General features: G+C 45.3%; 5 protein-coding genes across 5 annotated transcripts; 1 reads left to right on the top strand and 4 right to left on the bottom strand.

Annotated features, from left to right (window-relative positions):
• Positions 1-320: 320 nt before the first annotated feature.
• Positions 321-807, bottom strand: SARC_01331 (hypothetical protein; the record flags this gene model as incomplete). Its single annotated transcript, XM_014304985.1, has 1 exon — positions 321-807. A coding segment is annotated over one exon (487 nt), but the record flags the coding sequence as incomplete, so codon positions are not given.
• Positions 808-6,137: 5,330 nt separating this feature from the next.
• On the bottom strand, positions 6,138-6,950 carry SARC_01330 (hypothetical protein; the record flags this gene model as incomplete). Its single annotated transcript, XM_014304984.1, has 2 exons — positions 6,138-6,449; positions 6,786-6,950. 2 exons carry the CDS (start codon positions 6,948-6,950, stop codon positions 6,138-6,140), a joined length of 477 nt encoding a protein of 158 aa, XP_014160459.1.
• Positions 6,951-8,217: 1,267 nt separating this feature from the next.
• SARC_01329 (hypothetical protein) lies at positions 8,218-8,638 on the bottom strand (the record flags this gene model as incomplete). Its single annotated transcript, XM_014304983.1, has 2 exons — positions 8,218-8,352; positions 8,459-8,638. 2 exons carry the CDS (start codon positions 8,636-8,638, stop codon positions 8,218-8,220), a joined length of 315 nt encoding a protein of 104 aa, XP_014160458.1.
• Positions 8,639-12,650: 4,012 nt separating this feature from the next.
• On the bottom strand, positions 12,651-13,003 carry SARC_01328 (hypothetical protein; the record flags this gene model as incomplete). Its single annotated transcript, XM_014304982.1, has 1 exon — positions 12,651-13,003. A coding segment is annotated over one exon (343 nt), but the record flags the coding sequence as incomplete, so codon positions are not given.
• Positions 13,004-13,057: 54 nt separating this feature from the next.
• SARC_01327 (hypothetical protein) lies at positions 13,058-16,120 on the top strand. Its single transcript, XM_014304981.1, has one exon. It carries the CDS (start codon positions 13,349-13,351, stop codon positions 13,700-13,702), a length of 354 nt encoding a protein of 117 aa, XP_014160456.1. The 5' UTR covers positions 13,058-13,348; the 3' UTR covers positions 13,703-16,120.
• The last annotated feature ends 1,127 nt before the right edge of the window (positions 16,121-17,247 follow it).

The following is a 17,247-nucleotide window of genomic DNA, read 5'->3' as shown; positions in this document are numbered from 1 at the left end:
ATAACACATACATACATACACACAAACACACACACAAGAGCTCATCCTCACTAACACAAACACTTACCTTCATACCCACATGTTTAATCTACACTTTTACATCACACAATTAGCTGTCGTTAGGCTCTCTCTAAATTCGACAGGCATTCTTCTCAGATCGTTTGTCTCATCCCTGTAGCAAATAAAGTAGAGAGTATCGTTAGACAAAGCACAGAACATGATATTAAGTTCTGAAGCTATGTGTATTTCTTGTGCTTTTACATACATAGCATTATAGAAGATAATAGCACAGTCCATGAGCACAGCCCACTGGCACTTACGCGGTTGCAGCTGTATATCCTTCGCAATGCAGTTACGGACGATCGGGAAGTTGTTATTCCAGTGGTCGACGAGCGCCTCAAGGATATTCTGGGCCGTTTTCTGGAAGGTCGCTAGGTTGCCGTCATTCAGGTAGGCCTTAAATGCTTCAATGAGTCTGAATGTGGTTATCCATATAGTGCTGCATGTCATAGCATCCGCTCTCAACTCGTCAGGGTGGAGAAGTAGCTGGTGATAGGAGGCTGCTAGGTCTGCAGCCGATTGGACAATGGCATTACGAGAGTGTTCCACCATGTCAGCTTCAATAGGGAGTTGGTACGGAAAGCGGTATAACCCGCGATTGATGGGAACAGAGTTATTCGTCATTCGGTAGTGGTCTACACAAGTGGGTGTAACTTTAGAGTCCTTCTGCACAATTCTCACTGAGCTGACCCACTGGCTATACTTATCACCTTCCTCCGCCTTCCCATCCTTGTAGTTCTGTGCCATCTTGGCCGTCTCAACAGCTTGGAGGGCTGGATCCCGTGTCCGACAAATTTGACGTACGGGTTAAGCTCCTTCTTTGAGTCGTAACTTCACCAAGATATCTTGATATGCGTGGGCCGCGTTGTTCATAGCAAGCCTCGTTAAAGAGGTCCTTCAGTGTCTGGAGTTCGCCGGGGCTCTTGTTGAGGATCTTGGCTAGTCGGTCTAAATGGCGGAAGTTGTACTCATCAGGAAGCTTCTCACTCTCGGGGCCGTAAACAGGTGAAAGGTCGATATTTGTTAGTTTTTCTAGGGCCTGGGGAATGAGGGAATGTCAGTACAGATCGAGTCCTGTGACTGGCGCCGACCAGTAGCATAACGGCTATCGTGTTCCGTCGTATGGGACCCTGTATTGCTATTGAAGTGATGGTCCCGTGGTTGGGATGGTTGGTGTGAACGTGTGCGGAACGAACCATTCTCTCGTTGTGGATGACGGCTGTAGTCACCACGGGGTGTACCGTCGCTACGGTAACCCGTATCACGGGTGCGACCAAGAGAGAGTTCCCGTGGCCGGCCGCGTGCCGTGATCATCCTAGCTGCGTATGCTGCTGCCTGTGTTGGGCCGAACGTGTCGAGAGCTTGAAGTATGGCCTCTTTCAATTCACCCACATATGCTGTGGTGATGAATGGGTGCCCACAGGGCGATCATGGGGTTCCTTAAGGGAAGCATAGAGCTCGGGAAGCGCCTTGTGCTAAACTAATATGAGCGTGTCCTGTGCTTTAATGGATGTGGAGACTTCAATGAGTGCCTGGTGGTGGAACATCCCCTGATTATCAGCGTCCCGCTGGATATCACGAACGATTGCCTCCCAAGTAGGGAGGGCCTGAGCAGGTGGCAGGGGGCGGGAGGGGTCAACACGGTGTGTAGGTGGATGATCAAGACGTGTTTGTCCAACATGCATGCCAAAGGTAGGCAGGTAACGCGTGTCCGTGGCCGCGATATCGTTGGCATCATCAAAAGCATCCGCTGTTTGGGTCGCCTTCGCGCCATCTCACCAAGTATTCCAATTTCCCTGTATCATCATTAGTACGGTGTGTAATAATGTGGCAAAACTCAACACCTCCTTCTGTCCTCAATTCATTGTCAAGTGGTGGGCCTGTACGCCGATGCACTAACCGGAGGAGTCCCACCCGTCCCGGTTTGTCATTGAATTCTGGAGGGGTAGAGCCGTCTTTATTCGCCAACTCATAGCGTTGTCCGACCCTAGCCTTAACATATATATATGTCGTTCTACCCTCCGATCGTACCATTACCACATCACCTTCATCGGAAGTGTACCAAGTCATGGGCGTGCAGGCGATCAAATGTCTCGTGAGTTTGCCCGTATACTTCTTGGTAATGTGGTGGAGTGTCGGCAGAATGGTATCCTGCAACTAGTCTAACCGTTGGGCCCAGGTGTCGTTCGTCATCGGCTGAGTTTTCGGTAACTCATCAGTTAAGTCGGCAAACGGTACGTGACGACGGCCAAAATATACACTGAACGGCGCGCTCTTATGACGTCGGGATATCCGAAGGTTCCGATAGAGCATCGTAAACGGAAGGCGTTCCTCCCATCATAGAGGAACTGCCTCACAGCATTGTCGAATGGAACGTGTAATCTCCTTATGACGTCGTTCAGCAGCACCAGTACTTGGCGTCGATATGGCGATAACACCTTGTGTAGCATACCCACTTCTTGGACCAGGAGCTCCACTATCTTGTTCGTGAATTCATTCCCCATGTCCGTCTAGATCATACGTCGGAAACCATGCTCGCCAAAAACTTGTATTAGTGTCTGCGCTGTCGTCTCCTTCGTCTTGTCCGGTGTCGCTCGAAGGATTGAGTAGCCTGTAGCGATGTTCAGGACGTGAAGTATGTATTTGTTCTTTCTTCTGGACTCAAGTGGCATCGGGATGTAATCAACTTGAATATGGTCCCACGGGTAGCGCGCATCAATGCTAATCATCGGGGGAAAGCATTTACGTAGCGTATCCTGCCCCAAACATGTAGCGCACTGCCGTTTGACTTCCATTGCCAATTTGAGTGTGCCCGGCCATACATGGCCGTTATGTTGGAGTTGTTGAACTGTGTCGGCCACTCCATGATGTCCTTGTTTGTGGTGAGCTTGCATGAGTCGTGTACGGCGCTGTTGTTCTTCTGGTGTCGCTCGCTCAAACGCCGGTTGACCCTCTGCGTCTGCCATCACCACCGAGATATCTCGTGCCGTATCTAAACACATCACGTACGCCGTGTGTTTTGGTTCTGCATACCCAAGTCGCTATGAAAACAGCGGGTCCAGTTTGAACCCGTTAGGAGGCCTCACCCGTGCAATCACAGTGCCTCCCCATGGTGTCTTGCCACAGGCGTATTTAGCATACTTGAGGAACGTATGTGGCGTTTGGCTCGGACAGCAATAACTGCTTGAATAAGTCAACCCATGGTGCCCTTGGTACCCACGGTAGACATACAGTTGCCCTTGCACCATCAGCCCTTATCTTGCGCAACATTCTGTGTATCTTACTTATCCCATGGTGGGTTCATCCATCCGTCGACCGTCGACCAGTCGTGGGCAAACGCACCTTCCCCCTCGTTTTTAGTCCAAAATCGAGGGTTTTAGGTTTTTAGAGAGCTGAGCATTAGTTGGGTCCGCAAATACGTCTATATTATTCAACCCGAATTGTTGTTATGCTTGTTCAAAGTAACTGGGGAATAACTGCCAACAATCCGTGTACAGTATTTACAGTATTTAAGGTACCCTGCCCAACATGTCCGGAAGTACGCTCGTCTCTCCTGGTATATGTGATATGGTAAAGTTGAAAGGTGCGATAATATGGTGCCATCTCTGGAGTATCGGATTAAGCTTGAGCTGTGTATTCATACACACAAGGGTCTTGTGGTCCGTGAAGACTGCAAACCGTTACCCATCCAAATGCTCCCTTAAATGTGTAAGCCCATACACCAAAGCTAGTGACTCCTTCATTGGTGTAGCGTAGTTCTGTTGCGCATGGTTCAGAGTCTTGCTAAAGAACATTAAATAGTGTTTCTTCCCGTTGACCCATTGGAATAACGCTCCCCCAAACCGTAATCGCTAGCGTCGGTTTCCAAGTTCAATGGTATTACCATGGACCGGGAAGTGCAACGCTACTGCATTAACAACTGCATCTTTCATCGCCTGCCACGCCTGTGCATGTCGCTCCTCCCAACGATCGCCGATCAATTCCTTCGGTTTGAGTTTGCAAAATTCGCGCAAAGGTGCGACCGTGTTCGCAAAGTTGGGGAGATGCTCATGAAGGTAATTAGCCAATCCTAAGGCGGAGGCTATATCCTTGTAACGTAGTGGGGTAGGCCAGTCGATAAGCTTGGCCTGTTTCTCATAATCAATACCTATGCCTTGTGCAGACACCTTCTTCCCTAGGATCATCATTTCGGGAATAGCAAAGTGGCACTTGGTGGGGTTAAGCTTAAAAACTGTGGTACGTCAAGCGTTGGATCACCTTCTGCACCGTCTTAATATGTTCGTCATAATCGTCGCTAGCGATAACGATGTCGAGCCGTCAAGTATCGTGCTCAAGGTACGCTGGAACTGTTGCGTGAGCACATGGAGTCCGAACGGTGCCGATGTAAGCGAGTACTGATAACACTCGGTGTGTAAAACTAAGCAAGTATTGTGAATCTGGATGGATCGGCAGCCTGTGGTATGCCGCAGAGATGTCCAGCGTAGTATAGTACTTCTTACTCTTGAGGCGAGAGATAAGTTCGTTGACCTTTGGAATCAAAAACTGGTCACCAAGGATAAGCGCGTTACCGGCGCGCATGTCTAAACACACCCTCACCTTCTACACGTTTCCTTCCGCATCGAACGTCGGGACCGCAAGTAGAGTGAGGTTGACGGTTGTCGGTGTCGTCCGCTTCGTGATCACCAAATCCGCCAACCACTTCTTCACTTGTTCGTCCACATAGGGTAGCCAACGGTCGGACATAAAGTTACATGTCGATCTGCGCATGTGCATCGCCTGTTCACGGGTGACCGGAATAGTAACTTCACTCCCTTCCAGACGACATCGCGCGTTGTCAGCAATCATCGCGCTCGCTTCTAAATCCTATGCCAGACGTTGGCATGCATCGGCAGGTTCCGTCGTGTTCAGTGCCTGTCGGCATGGTATGGGTTCGAGGAGCTCATCCAGTTCTGTGGGGTCTATCGGTGCAAGTGTCGATTGGATACCGCATTTGTATAAACCCAAACCTTTCAACATATCTTGTCCTACTATGATGCCTATACCTGCAGGTAAATTCATCAACTCTCAAGTGACCAGTTCTGCGATTGTCGTCGAACCGTCTGCGGGTTAAGGCGGCGATTGGTATAGTCACCAGCCCCGTTACTCGGTAGACCCTCGCGATTATTACGGTTCTGGAGTCGCGCCGTGGTACGCTGCTGTGCGTCCTGAATATAGGGGCTCAACAGCTGTAGAAGCTCGTGCGTCTTCCTCAATTACCACTTGGGATGCAATTTTAGACCACGTTCATACGTTCGGTCATTGAGAGCTTCTTCTAACAGTTGTACAATGCAGTGGTTTAAAATTCTGTTGGAAGTCTGCATCCGTCTGACACCGTTCACGTGCCTTCCTATGGTTCTCCATGAGCTATATCATTTGTTCCATGATAGGTGTGCATGTTTCGACTATGGCCCTTGGCTAGCTTACGGATCGACAGTGGCTTGCGTCTCATGCGAGCAGATCTCTTCGATTTGTAGTTGTGGCGTCCACATCTTCAATCGTTCAGAGCTGTCGCGAATGTAATACAATGTTGACTTCTCAGCCTTAAAGTAAGATAATACCTTATGAAACCATGTAAGGCTCCAACTCTCATCCAACCCTGCGATTTGCGCGTTCTTGAAAACCTCAAGGAGAGCCCCTCTCATATCCCGTTCCATGATGTCAGGAGGTGGTATCTATTCGAGGGCCAGTGCCATGTACGTGGTGTGGTGATGGTACCGGACGTTTTTCTACTGGACGGGACTCTGGCGTAACCCGAAGCGTTTCGATTGCTCCCCTAAAAGCTTCAGCTCGAGCCGTGTTATTATTCTCTATTGCTTGGCATAACTCGTCGCTCAGGTGAAGTATACGTGCATGCAGCACCTGTCGACTTTTCTCGACTTTTCTCGATACTCGCCGGTTTGGGTGGAGGTGTAGGCGTCGCCGTCCCTGAACGCTTAGAAGTCTATACATACTCACTGGCTGCTTCCTTCTCGAACGACTGTCGTTGCTGTTGTTGGCGATAATTCATACTCAACTGGTCTTGCTTATTCTTCAGCGCATTATTCCCATGTGGGTTCTGCTTGACCAACAACCTGCTCACGTGCGAATTCTTGGAATGATGGAGCCTCCTCAAAAGAGGACAAGGTATCTTTCTCCTCGGTTAGTTGACCTTCCGACCCAGGTAACTCATACCCGAGTCCATGGTACTTTTGTGAACGGCCTTGGATACAAAACGTGGGATTGTCTTCTCTACCTCGTGCCGTGTGCACCCGTTGGTGTGAGCTAGACGACGATTCGGTAGCGGACAACAATGTCGTAGGTCGCTCTGAAGATGTGCGCTGCAACCTTTGCTCGTACTTCTCCAAGAGCGACTATTGTTGCGCCATAAGCTCGGTTAGTTTCTGTGTAGCTGGCCCCGCACCGTGCCCTTGTTGTTGGAACGACGGCGGTGACGTCTGCGCTTATTAGGTGGTAGGCGTTGTTACTCATTACCGGAAGATGAGGCTCCAGAAGTACCCGAAGACGAACGGGGAGGCAGACTATTCCTAGCTACATATTCACCAGTAATGGTCTGCTCCTGGTCCGCACGCAGGTCGGGATCTCCCTTGGTCTCGCCGTCAATTACGACGTCTTCCCTCGATAAGCCGATAATCACCCTTTGGTGACATGGTTGCCTGCCTGTCGGTAGCAACTGCTTGGTAATGTACCTCTCCTTGTGCATCCTGTGGCTCCGCCCGCTCTTTCTCAGCTCGTTGGTTGGTATAGTCCGTGATAGACTGGCGGCGCTTAGTTCCTCGTCGGTCTATGTCGTCTTCCTCCCGACGTTCAGGGGTAAGATATTGCTGCCGACGGCTTTGACGTGGGTTGGACATAATAGTACGTGGTATAGATCAGTGGATGTTTGGAAATGTATGTAGACGTACTCGAAATAGGTAAGGTATAAATACTTATTCCGTCCTAGAGTTCGTCCCCCATCTCAACAAGTCTCGACACTGTCTGCCCGGAATGGTTTGTTCCGTGCTCTACTACTTCGTTTTCTTTCAGAGTGGTATTTGGCTCGTAAGTCCTGCTCATCCTTCATCAAACTGTGGTGGCGCATGCGCTCTGTCGAAAACACTCGTCCGGGTGCGCCCTACACTCCTCATGTGCTACTCCTACTCCCTGGTGGAGGCACACCCACCTTCGGTGACCTACCTTTGCTCCTTAGCGAGCTCCTAAGCTCTCTCCTTACTCCCCTTTCTTCGCTAACATTACTCTACCTGGTATCTGCATGTACCGATGTGGTTGTCGATGTGTATCTGCCTGATGTGGTGCTATTCGTACCCCTCTGTACACTGCTAAACTTGCTTGGCGCTTTCCCTCGAACATGTCTATCACTACGTCCTGCCTAGATAAGAAATTCCTAGTACCTCTGTTGCTTCTAACTGCGTATTGTGAAAATTCTAACCTAGTCCCCACTTATTCTACCAAGTACTATTTCCTGTCTACGTTCTGAAACTTCTAAAATGGTTCTTTGGTGAACAGTGATACTCTAACCATGCTGATAGTCCTTATCTTCCTACAACTCTACTGCTATCCCCTTCGTTCGGTGCACATGGATGCCATTTAGTGCGCACATCACTTGTTGCACCCTTCGATCTTCAACACGTTGCTTCAACACGTTGCTTCAACACGTTGTCAACACGTTGGTGACGCACTGGTCTTTGGATATTATAGTATTCATTGATAATTGTATACGCTGTCTATGCTATGCGTCCTTAACTCTCTCTTTAACCATGATTTAGTCCCTCTTTGGTACCTCCGATTTGGGACATTGCTAACTATTTATCCCTTTCCTTTGTCTTTTACTAGAGTCAGGTCGCATTTCTTGTAATATTATATCTCCTTGCCCCACTTTACCGTTGGAGCAACAATCCTATTTCTAAAACCAGACTTCTTCTATACACACTACCCTACCCCTTAATTCTTACTAGGCGTATATACTGCTTCCATTTCTCTGACGCGAATCCTAATGAACATCCTTTGTCTAAAATTAATTCCCGACCGGGGTTCTAACTCGATATCTAGCGTACAATACTACCCACTCTATTTGTCCTTACAACATACAATCACAAAACTATTTTTCATAATCGTTTCTACTTAACTGATCGTCTGGTTGGTCCCTCGTCTTGGCCATTTGGCCCTTCCGGTCCTGTTCATGTCGTTCTTGTATTTCTGATGTCTTCTCCTGTGAAGGTTGCTCCTTGGATTCGGTCGTGGTGTCATTTCCTGCATCTTTTCTTGAAGTCCAAGTAAAGTTAGATACCTATCTGGGAAGCCTAAACCGTTCGAGCTGTCGAGCCATGCTGATTCTATTGAGTCTGAACCGTCTAATGTCCACCTCAGATTCCCTTTGCTGATCCCATCGGACTTGCTGATCATTCGGTCTCGACGTCTCATCTGCTTCGCTGCCACTATTCGACACCAGAGATGGCATCGTGGCACTAGCATCGCTACTCGTGTACCCGCTATCCTCTTCTTCCGCGGGTAGATTCTGAAAGATGTCGTCATGTCGCGCCATCTTACTTTTGCTATTGCATTCTATGTTTTCTTTGTTTGTTTGTTGTATTCATATGGGAAAAATATATAATAAAGCGCCACCAGCGCACCAGTCCCGAGAAGATCTACACCGGTGAATTGTCCTACTCTGAATTCAAGGAGACCATGCTGCAATACTTTGACCCGGACGCACCAGCCAAACTGTAGAAAACGCTGCCTACTGATACCGACATACAGAAAAATATTGAGAAGTGGGACGAAAAGGCCCTTGAACTGGCCAAAAGAAGTGCCGAGGGGCAGAAAAATGGCCTACAGGAGATAGAGGATGGAGTTGCTAGAAAACAGAAAGAGTTAGATTTACTTTTGGACGCAAAAGTCGACTGCCACAGGGTCGAGATTTCTAATGCACTAACAAAGGTTCACAAATACAACACCGCGGAGTTCCCCACCGATCCCCGTAAGGTCATTTCTTGGTTGCTGAAACGGCAAATGGAGTGTATTGTGATCGGCCAAACCGTGATTCCGTATGGTATCATCGCTTACGCCATACGGTCCGAGCCTGCGTGCGGTTTCAGAAAGCCAGATTCACAATCTGGCAGTTTCCCGATGCGCTAGCCGAGCTTTTCTATCTTACAACCCACCAGTACCGAGCTCCAGTTTTGACTCACTGAAGCGGGAGTATCCGAGATCGAATGATCCCCAATTATTGGCTGACGGAACCCCAACAAGTAGAGGCATAGAAGTATACGGTTACTTATCCAAACCCAAACCCCACAACGGTTTTGGTGCCATGACATCTTTCAACAACACCATCGGATCTTGGATAGATGCTCTAGAAGCTGGGGTAGCGGCAATTCAACCGAACGGAATCCAAACAAGCATGATTGATGATACTCGCACGAGATTTTGCAGTTACTGGGAGTAGCCGAGATGGAATGATCCCCTTTTCTTGGCTGACGGAACTCCAACAAGTAGAGGCATAGAAGTATACGGTTATTTATCCAAACCTAAACCCTACAACGTTTTTGGTGACATGACATCTTTCAACAATACCATCGGATCTTGGATAGATGCTCTAGAAGCTGGGGTAGCGGCAATTCAATCGAACGGAATCCAAACAAGCATGATTGATGATACTCGCACGAGATTTTGCAGTTACAAATTTACTGATATATCCGCTCCAAAGCCGCTTTTCGGTGGTCAGTTGCCTGTCAGCGACCCCAAGATGGGCTCAGCACCGCCAACCTCCGGCACCTCGATTAATTTCTAGTGGGAAGAAGCTTGTGGGCAAACCCATCCGAGGCTCAAAATCGCCGTATCGAGCCAAGAAAGTGGGTGTGAAACAGCTCGAGTTGACATACGAAGATCCATACGCACACAAATCCATGCACAAAATGAAAATGAAACAAAATTAGACATGCAGACGTAAACAAACAAATATATACAAACGTGTACACACATAAACACATACATGTGTATGTATCTATATAGAAAGACGTACGCACTTCGTCTAAATGGGGAATCACACACACACTCAAATAGAGGCACACATACACACACACACGTACACGTACACACACACACACTTCCATACACACATACACACTTCCATACACACATAAACATACACGCACACACGCACACGCACAAACATATATATATATACTATATACTATACACACATACACACACACCACCTACACACACCAACACACACCACACACACAGAAACACAGAATCATCTCAGACAAACAGAGACACAGACTCCGTCCCAGACACAGACAGATACACTCATACACCTCACAGGCACACACAACACACACACACACACCATAGACTCACACGTATACACACACACACACCATAGACTCACACGTATACACACACACACACCATAGACTCACACGTATACACACACACCACAGACGCACACGTATACACACACCCCACAGACTCACACGTGTATAGCTTCCAATTCCGGTAAGACGACAGTTCTTTTGGACTAGATTAACAATGTTTATAATACGGATTTTATAGCCCAAAGTAGATTCAAAACTGACCTTTCGACATTGGATCAAGATATGGACGATATCAATGTAGAATATCAGGCCGGGTTATCAAAAGGTTTTATTTACAGTACTCTTATTGTTATCGACGATTTGATTAAAAATATTAAAAAGAGAAATGACGATAATGCTCGACTCTGCTACAATAAAAGTTACTTTATTATAAGTTATATAGTGGTATCTCAAAAAATTTCGAGAATATCCATTGGCATTCAGGACCAATCTGGGTTATGTCTTGTTCTTTAATATAAGAAACAGGCGCGAAATCAACGCATTGATAGAATATACTTCCATATTTAACAACCCAAAAACTTATGAGAGAGTAATTTTAGATATCTTTAAACAACCCTTTTCATTTTTATTTATTAATATGGTTAAAAAACGGTTATTCAAGAAATCTGAAGAGGTCGATATAGAAGCGATAGATGATAGAAGTGAATTGTCCGATGAAGAAGATTAAATGATTTAATTTAATTAATAAAATCTGATTAAACAAAGAAAACGAAAGAAAGAAAAGAATGGCACAAAGAATTAAGCCTTTAAAATAGAGACATCATTTTCAACCAAGACCTGAATATTAATACGAATAGTTCAAATAATTTTGCAAATGCCTTTTACACCCCCAGGAACATCATTCAACATTACGGTCGATTTACCGGCCCGAGTAAAAGCCCCGACCACAGGTGAGACAACTAATCGACTTGGAAATATATTATTCGATGCCGCGGATATATTATCGTTAGCAAAGTTTTGTGTTTTGTCGTCAAATAATATACCGTTGATGGATACGGATGTAGCCCCGGCAACATATGATAATGGGGTAATAGAGACCTTTCCGGTTCTGGGGGCTGGTGTTCAAATTTACAATGAAACGACCGATGCGGGTATTTCTCCACCCCCTCTATGATAACACAGAGCTTCAACAGTTTAATCTTAGAATTGTTCAAGAAAACGGGAACCCAATTTCATTCACTGTCGCGGGACCGATGATCACATTTAAAATTGAGACCAAGTTTAGTGATAATGACTTACATGGTGGAACATTACTTGTTAATCACGCATATCAAGCGTAATATTAATTTGAATTTTCTAATTTTTATATTTGGAAAAAGGAATTAGAAATTTGATTTCATTATTGATTTCATTTAGAATGTAATCAAAGTAGACCGGTTGGGGTTAATGGTTAAAATATTACCGTATTGTACGAAAGCGGTTAAATGACTCAGAGTGGTCCCCATTGTCGTCAATAGAAGAGGAAAACCAAATGTGACTGTTCTATCCAAACCTCCCAACTTGCTGTTATCAACAGTCATATCAACACCAATGGCCCAAATCGAAGAGACGGAAGCCTCATCATCGGCGGGAGCCAATCACTCCGGCGATATTCATACCGCCATTTTTCTGTCTGACATTTGCCAGAACATGCGGGAAATATGCCAGATACTCTCCCTGTTTGTATCCACCGGCACCTCTATTTCTGGTGTTCCGGATGGGTTCCTGTGGAACACGACGGAAACGAGAGACATTTGACACTGCGATGTTCCTCCGTGAATAAACTTGAAACTGTTCTTTGTGATATCGGAAATATGAGTGTTATTTTTAAGCACTCCGAAGATACCTTTTGTATCGATTCACAATGAACCAATGGCGGTATCCGCGTCACCCTGAATGTTATGGGTGAATTGAGAAGCGGAAGTGTAATAGTAGTGTAGAGGTCGTTCGGTAAGACTACCCTCGAAAGCATTGACAAAATCGGCGGAAAATTCAACCGTGTCAGTGTTAAGCCATATGCGTCATCCAGGTACAGTTCAATCATCACCTCGGGCATATAAGGCAGGAGAAGAATGAGGTCATTCGAAAGAACACCCGAAATATTTGGTCTCCAAAAGTATTGAACACCGGCCGCGGTATCGGCCGCAGTGGTTGTTCCCTTACCATTCACTCGTCCGTAGGGGCTGGCAACAAATTCGGGAGTGTCTTAAATACATTGATACCCTGAATATCTTCCATTACGGTTCCACCAACGGTAGTTCTCAAACGGGAGAAAGGGTTGCGCTACTTTGCGATGCGGACAATCCCGGGTCGGTTCCCGAAGTCTTGAAGGTGAATAAGAAAAAATGTCATTCATATCGGTCCATTCCGCGGGGAGACGGAACTGAATATTTCTATTCTGATTGGGTCCACAAGGACCGGAACCGGCCTGCGGAATAACCTTTCCCTTGTTTCGTCTCGTGATGAAATTGGAACCGGGGTTATTATAGGCACTACGAGGGGTGTGATTGTCTTTTGCTCGTGTATTAGAGCAGATAAGATGTTTCCGCTCATCTTGTATGTTTTTTCGATATCTTTTATTAGATTAATTAAATTTAAAAAAAAATTTAATCTTTCTTTTTCTTATTATGATTACCGGGTCACCAATGAAGGTCCAATATAAGCGTAGTAAAACCATACGAAGCTTGTATTGGACAACATAAACTACAACATAAAAATGTAAATGGGTTTTTCCTAAATAAGGGTTTTTCCCCTGTTCATGAATTAGTCATGACAGAAATAATTCTCAGTATAAATGCCTTGAGCAGGCACCACAATAAAGTACTTATTCTAAGCTCTTACAATTGGCAGTCTAACAACTTATCAGGTCCGCTACTCTACTCGATTTTTTCAACATGACGAACACCAAGTGGAAGTCGGAAAACAAACTCAAAGGCCATAGTAATTTCAAGATGTGGCTTATGGAACTCACTGTCATTTTACGAGCCGACGATATATGTGATATAATACACCACGCAATGAAGCCCGCCACCAACACCAATTATGAACGAGCCTGGAAAGACGAAGAAATTGGAGAGGGTCAACACTACATAATCAAATCTGTATCGCCAGACATAATGGCTACTCTGAGTGCAACTATGACTCCGAAAGAGATGTTCACTATGCTATACCAAAATTATGGTCACGTCGGAGAAGGAGGCAAGATACGATGGTTAAGTACGACAACAAGACAACGAGAACATGGATAAGTTTATTCTAAGATTGAACACGAAATTTGTTGACGCCTTCAATATGAATATCGTACTTAACGACACCGAGAAGACCACATTTTAACCTGTGCTCTACATACAAATTACATTTCTATAGTAACTCACCTCCTACCGACAGTGCTATGGTACTAAGCTACGGAGCTGCCATAGCATATGTACAACAGACTGCATTGAAAATTGAAGCCCGGATTCTGAATACCAATGCAACATCGCCTTTGGATGCCGCTTTTGCTGCCACTACTAACGTTAAATGTCACAAGTGCAAAAATTACGGACACATCGCACGAAATTGTCGATTGCCACAATTCATTTAAAACTTCAATCCAAGAGGCCGAGGGAGATTTACAGGCCGAGTAGGCTACCAGAGTTAAGGAAGATTTGTTGGACGAGGCAATTTCCAAAATTCAGGACATGGCCGCGATTCTAATAGTAACAGCTCGAGGACCTAGTCATATTGGTCGCTCGACCAACACCAACGCGGAGGATTCAGCAGACGATTTGTGAATTGAGGACGAGGATACAAAAATTATGGATTTAGAAACCGACAACAACACGCTAATTCTGCACTTGCTAATCTCACTTGCTAATCCCAACAGTTTGCTCATAAGACTGCAAGCTGAATTTGACCAGAAAGATGCCGCAGCACAACAACAACAATATGCCAATTGGATACAGTCGGAATACGCGCATATACAAAAACCAAGCAGCACACATACAATGTCTCAACAACCGGCTAATGCTTTTATGGTGAACGCTCATGCCAACCAGGTAGACACAGAATTTAACCCAAGACTGCCCCAATTGAGAGGTCCAGGAGGATATTGACTCGCCGTCGATTCATGTGCGACCAAGCATATATTGCCATATTCAGAAAAGACAGGCGCGCTCAATTTACCGACAACCGCCAACAATACATATTCAGTGAAAGTTGCTGATGGGAACTGTATTACACCGACTTGCTCTGCCGAATTCTTCGATCTCGGAACAGCCCTGCTGGATGAGACATTCACGATTCCATTACGCAGCGTACGATTGATGACAGAACATGGGTATCTCTTTGTATTTTCAGAAAATATCTTGCCATCATTACACCGAAGAATCGCGTTATACATACTGAAGAAGACTCATCTGGTATGTATATTGTCGATTTTTTGAACTTTTGGATTTTTCAGATTCTGCCTATGTCACTTGGCATCAACGTCTCGTACATACTGTCGACATACCCCCTAATTTACCCCGTATAAGACAACATAAGTAGTGCGATGAATGTGTGTAGCATCCAGGGGCCAGAATATCAGAAAAGCCAATCCTAAACCCAAAACCCAGGATTATCAAATACTGAGTTTTGGATCTAGGATCCAATATTTCTGATGATAGAGTGATCAGAAATATAGCGGGATTACCAGTAGATGATACCGGGACTCCCGCGTGTGAGAGAAACACTCAAGTAAAGATTGAGTATAGTGTAGAAAATACTTCACACAAATAAAGACTCAATGCGAGTCCTTCAGCCTAGGACTTTACCTAGCTGTAGGATTCACACTTGAGAAGAGGTCTATTGTTTCTTCTGGTCGTATCTTATTAGCTACTCTCAAACTCTATTTTTAACAATATCCTTACCACGGTAAATCAACCAGCTAAGAAAGGATCATTAACTATAGGGTACTAGAAACGTGAAGTGCCAAAGTGAACTTAGCATAACTTTATTAGAAGTTAGAATAAGAACTACGAGGGACCCAAGAGAGGAAGACGGAAGGCACCCTACTGCTGAGACGAAACCTCAGGGAAGTGAGGAAGGAAAGCCAGCAGGGTAAACTGGACAAAAGAGAAGCGAAGACTCAACAGCTTCTTCGCAGAACAAAGCAAGTGAAGACCGTCAACCAAGGTGACTGTGTGAAGCTATAGCGTGTTTTGTATTCATATTAGGTGACAGATGTTCTAAAAACCAGAAAAGTGTCAAGGTGATTTATTTATCAATGTTGGGAAGCTAAAAAACTGATGAGTCATACAAGAAAGACAGTACAAAAAGGACTCTAGAAGCTAGCATACGAGACGCATACGTACACACGTTCTACCAATATTGATCATCAACATTGACAGTAAAACAACGAGACTTGGTATATTGGAGCTAATACAACGAAGAGAGAGCACAATAATAATTCATGCGCAAAGATAAGACTAAGAAAGTAGAATAGTCGCTTAAAATCATGAACACATTCACACAATCGTTGGATAATAATATCGAGCTTGAACAAAGAGAGAGTAAATCTACGCACAAGTATATTCACGCAAACATAGTTTCAAGTAAGTACATTAATAGAAAGAATCATATAGTGCACTAAAAGAACTTATACGATAAGATCTCACACGAACAAGGTAATTCCCTTACAAAAGTGCGATTTCACATCCTCGAGCAAGTAACAACTCGAGATTTCACACCCTCGAGCAAGTAACAACTCGATCACAATAGCCCAAACAATGAAAACGTACTTGAACATTACAAGATCTCACGCACGCAAGGTAATCTCATTGCTAGATCACACACACATGAGGTAATTCACTTACAAAAGTGAGATTTCGCATCCTCGAGCAAATAATAGCCCGGTCATAGTCTACTACTAGGGATAGTTCCATATTATAAACAATTCTCGATGGCGTTTATTAGAGGCGGCTTGAGTATTTTCGCCTGGTCCCATAGGCTGTGAAGATACGGTCGATAAGTCGTCGTTCTTCCGCTCAGCTTTTCTTCCTGTAGTCTGCTCCGTACATTGTCCATCCTTCCATATGTAAAATTCATCCTAAAAAAAAATGTATATCTCTGGTTCGTGATACTCTGTTGGTTTCTGGACTAAAAACTTGGAAAGTATCAGAGATGGTTCGTTGGGGGTTGGCCATCACAATTCCACGGCGAACGCGCTTATCCCATTTGTTGTTTTAGTCGCCTTCCGCCATAGACATTTGCTGCCGAAGGTTCGAAAACGGTTATAATTTGGTTTTCGACCAGTGAATCTTTCGATTGGCGTTGTCGGATTCCTCTTACTCCCGACGTTGTTATGAGCGTCTGCGACATGTTGGTATGCCTCACTCCATAATTCGTCACCTAAGCCGGAGTTGTGTAGAGTCGCCCTAGCTCTTTCTAAATTGGTACGGTGACTCCGCACAATTTTTCCGTTGTGTTGTGGCGAGTCTTTCGGTGTTGATCGAATATCGTAGCCAAGTTTTTGTAAGTTAGTCTCCACTTCCTTATCCACAAACTCCAAGGCTCGGTCGAATTGTAAAACGTTCGCTTTCCTTTTACTCAGTACTGATAAATCGTCTAGTGCTCCGAATAAGGCGTCATATACTACTGGCGCTTTCTTGGTGGATAGTGGTTCAAATTTCTAGAAATTGGAGCAGTCGTCAATGAGAGTTAGGCCATAGCAGTTTCCTCCAATGCTCCGTTTAAATTTCCCAATAAGGTCAATATAGAGTAAGTCCAATGGGTTTTCGGATGGGCCGTTCTTTCTGATCTTTCGTGTCCGACG

The sequence above is a fragment of the Sphaeroforma arctica genome (genome assembly GCF_001186125.1).
Source record: "Sphaeroforma arctica JP610 unplaced genomic scaffold supercont1.51, whole genome shotgun sequence".
Classification (NCBI taxonomy): domain Eukaryota; class Ichthyosporea; order Ichthyophonida; genus Sphaeroforma; species Sphaeroforma arctica.
Note: the sequence above shows the minus strand (reverse complement) of the source record. Positions and strands in the feature narration are given on the sequence as shown.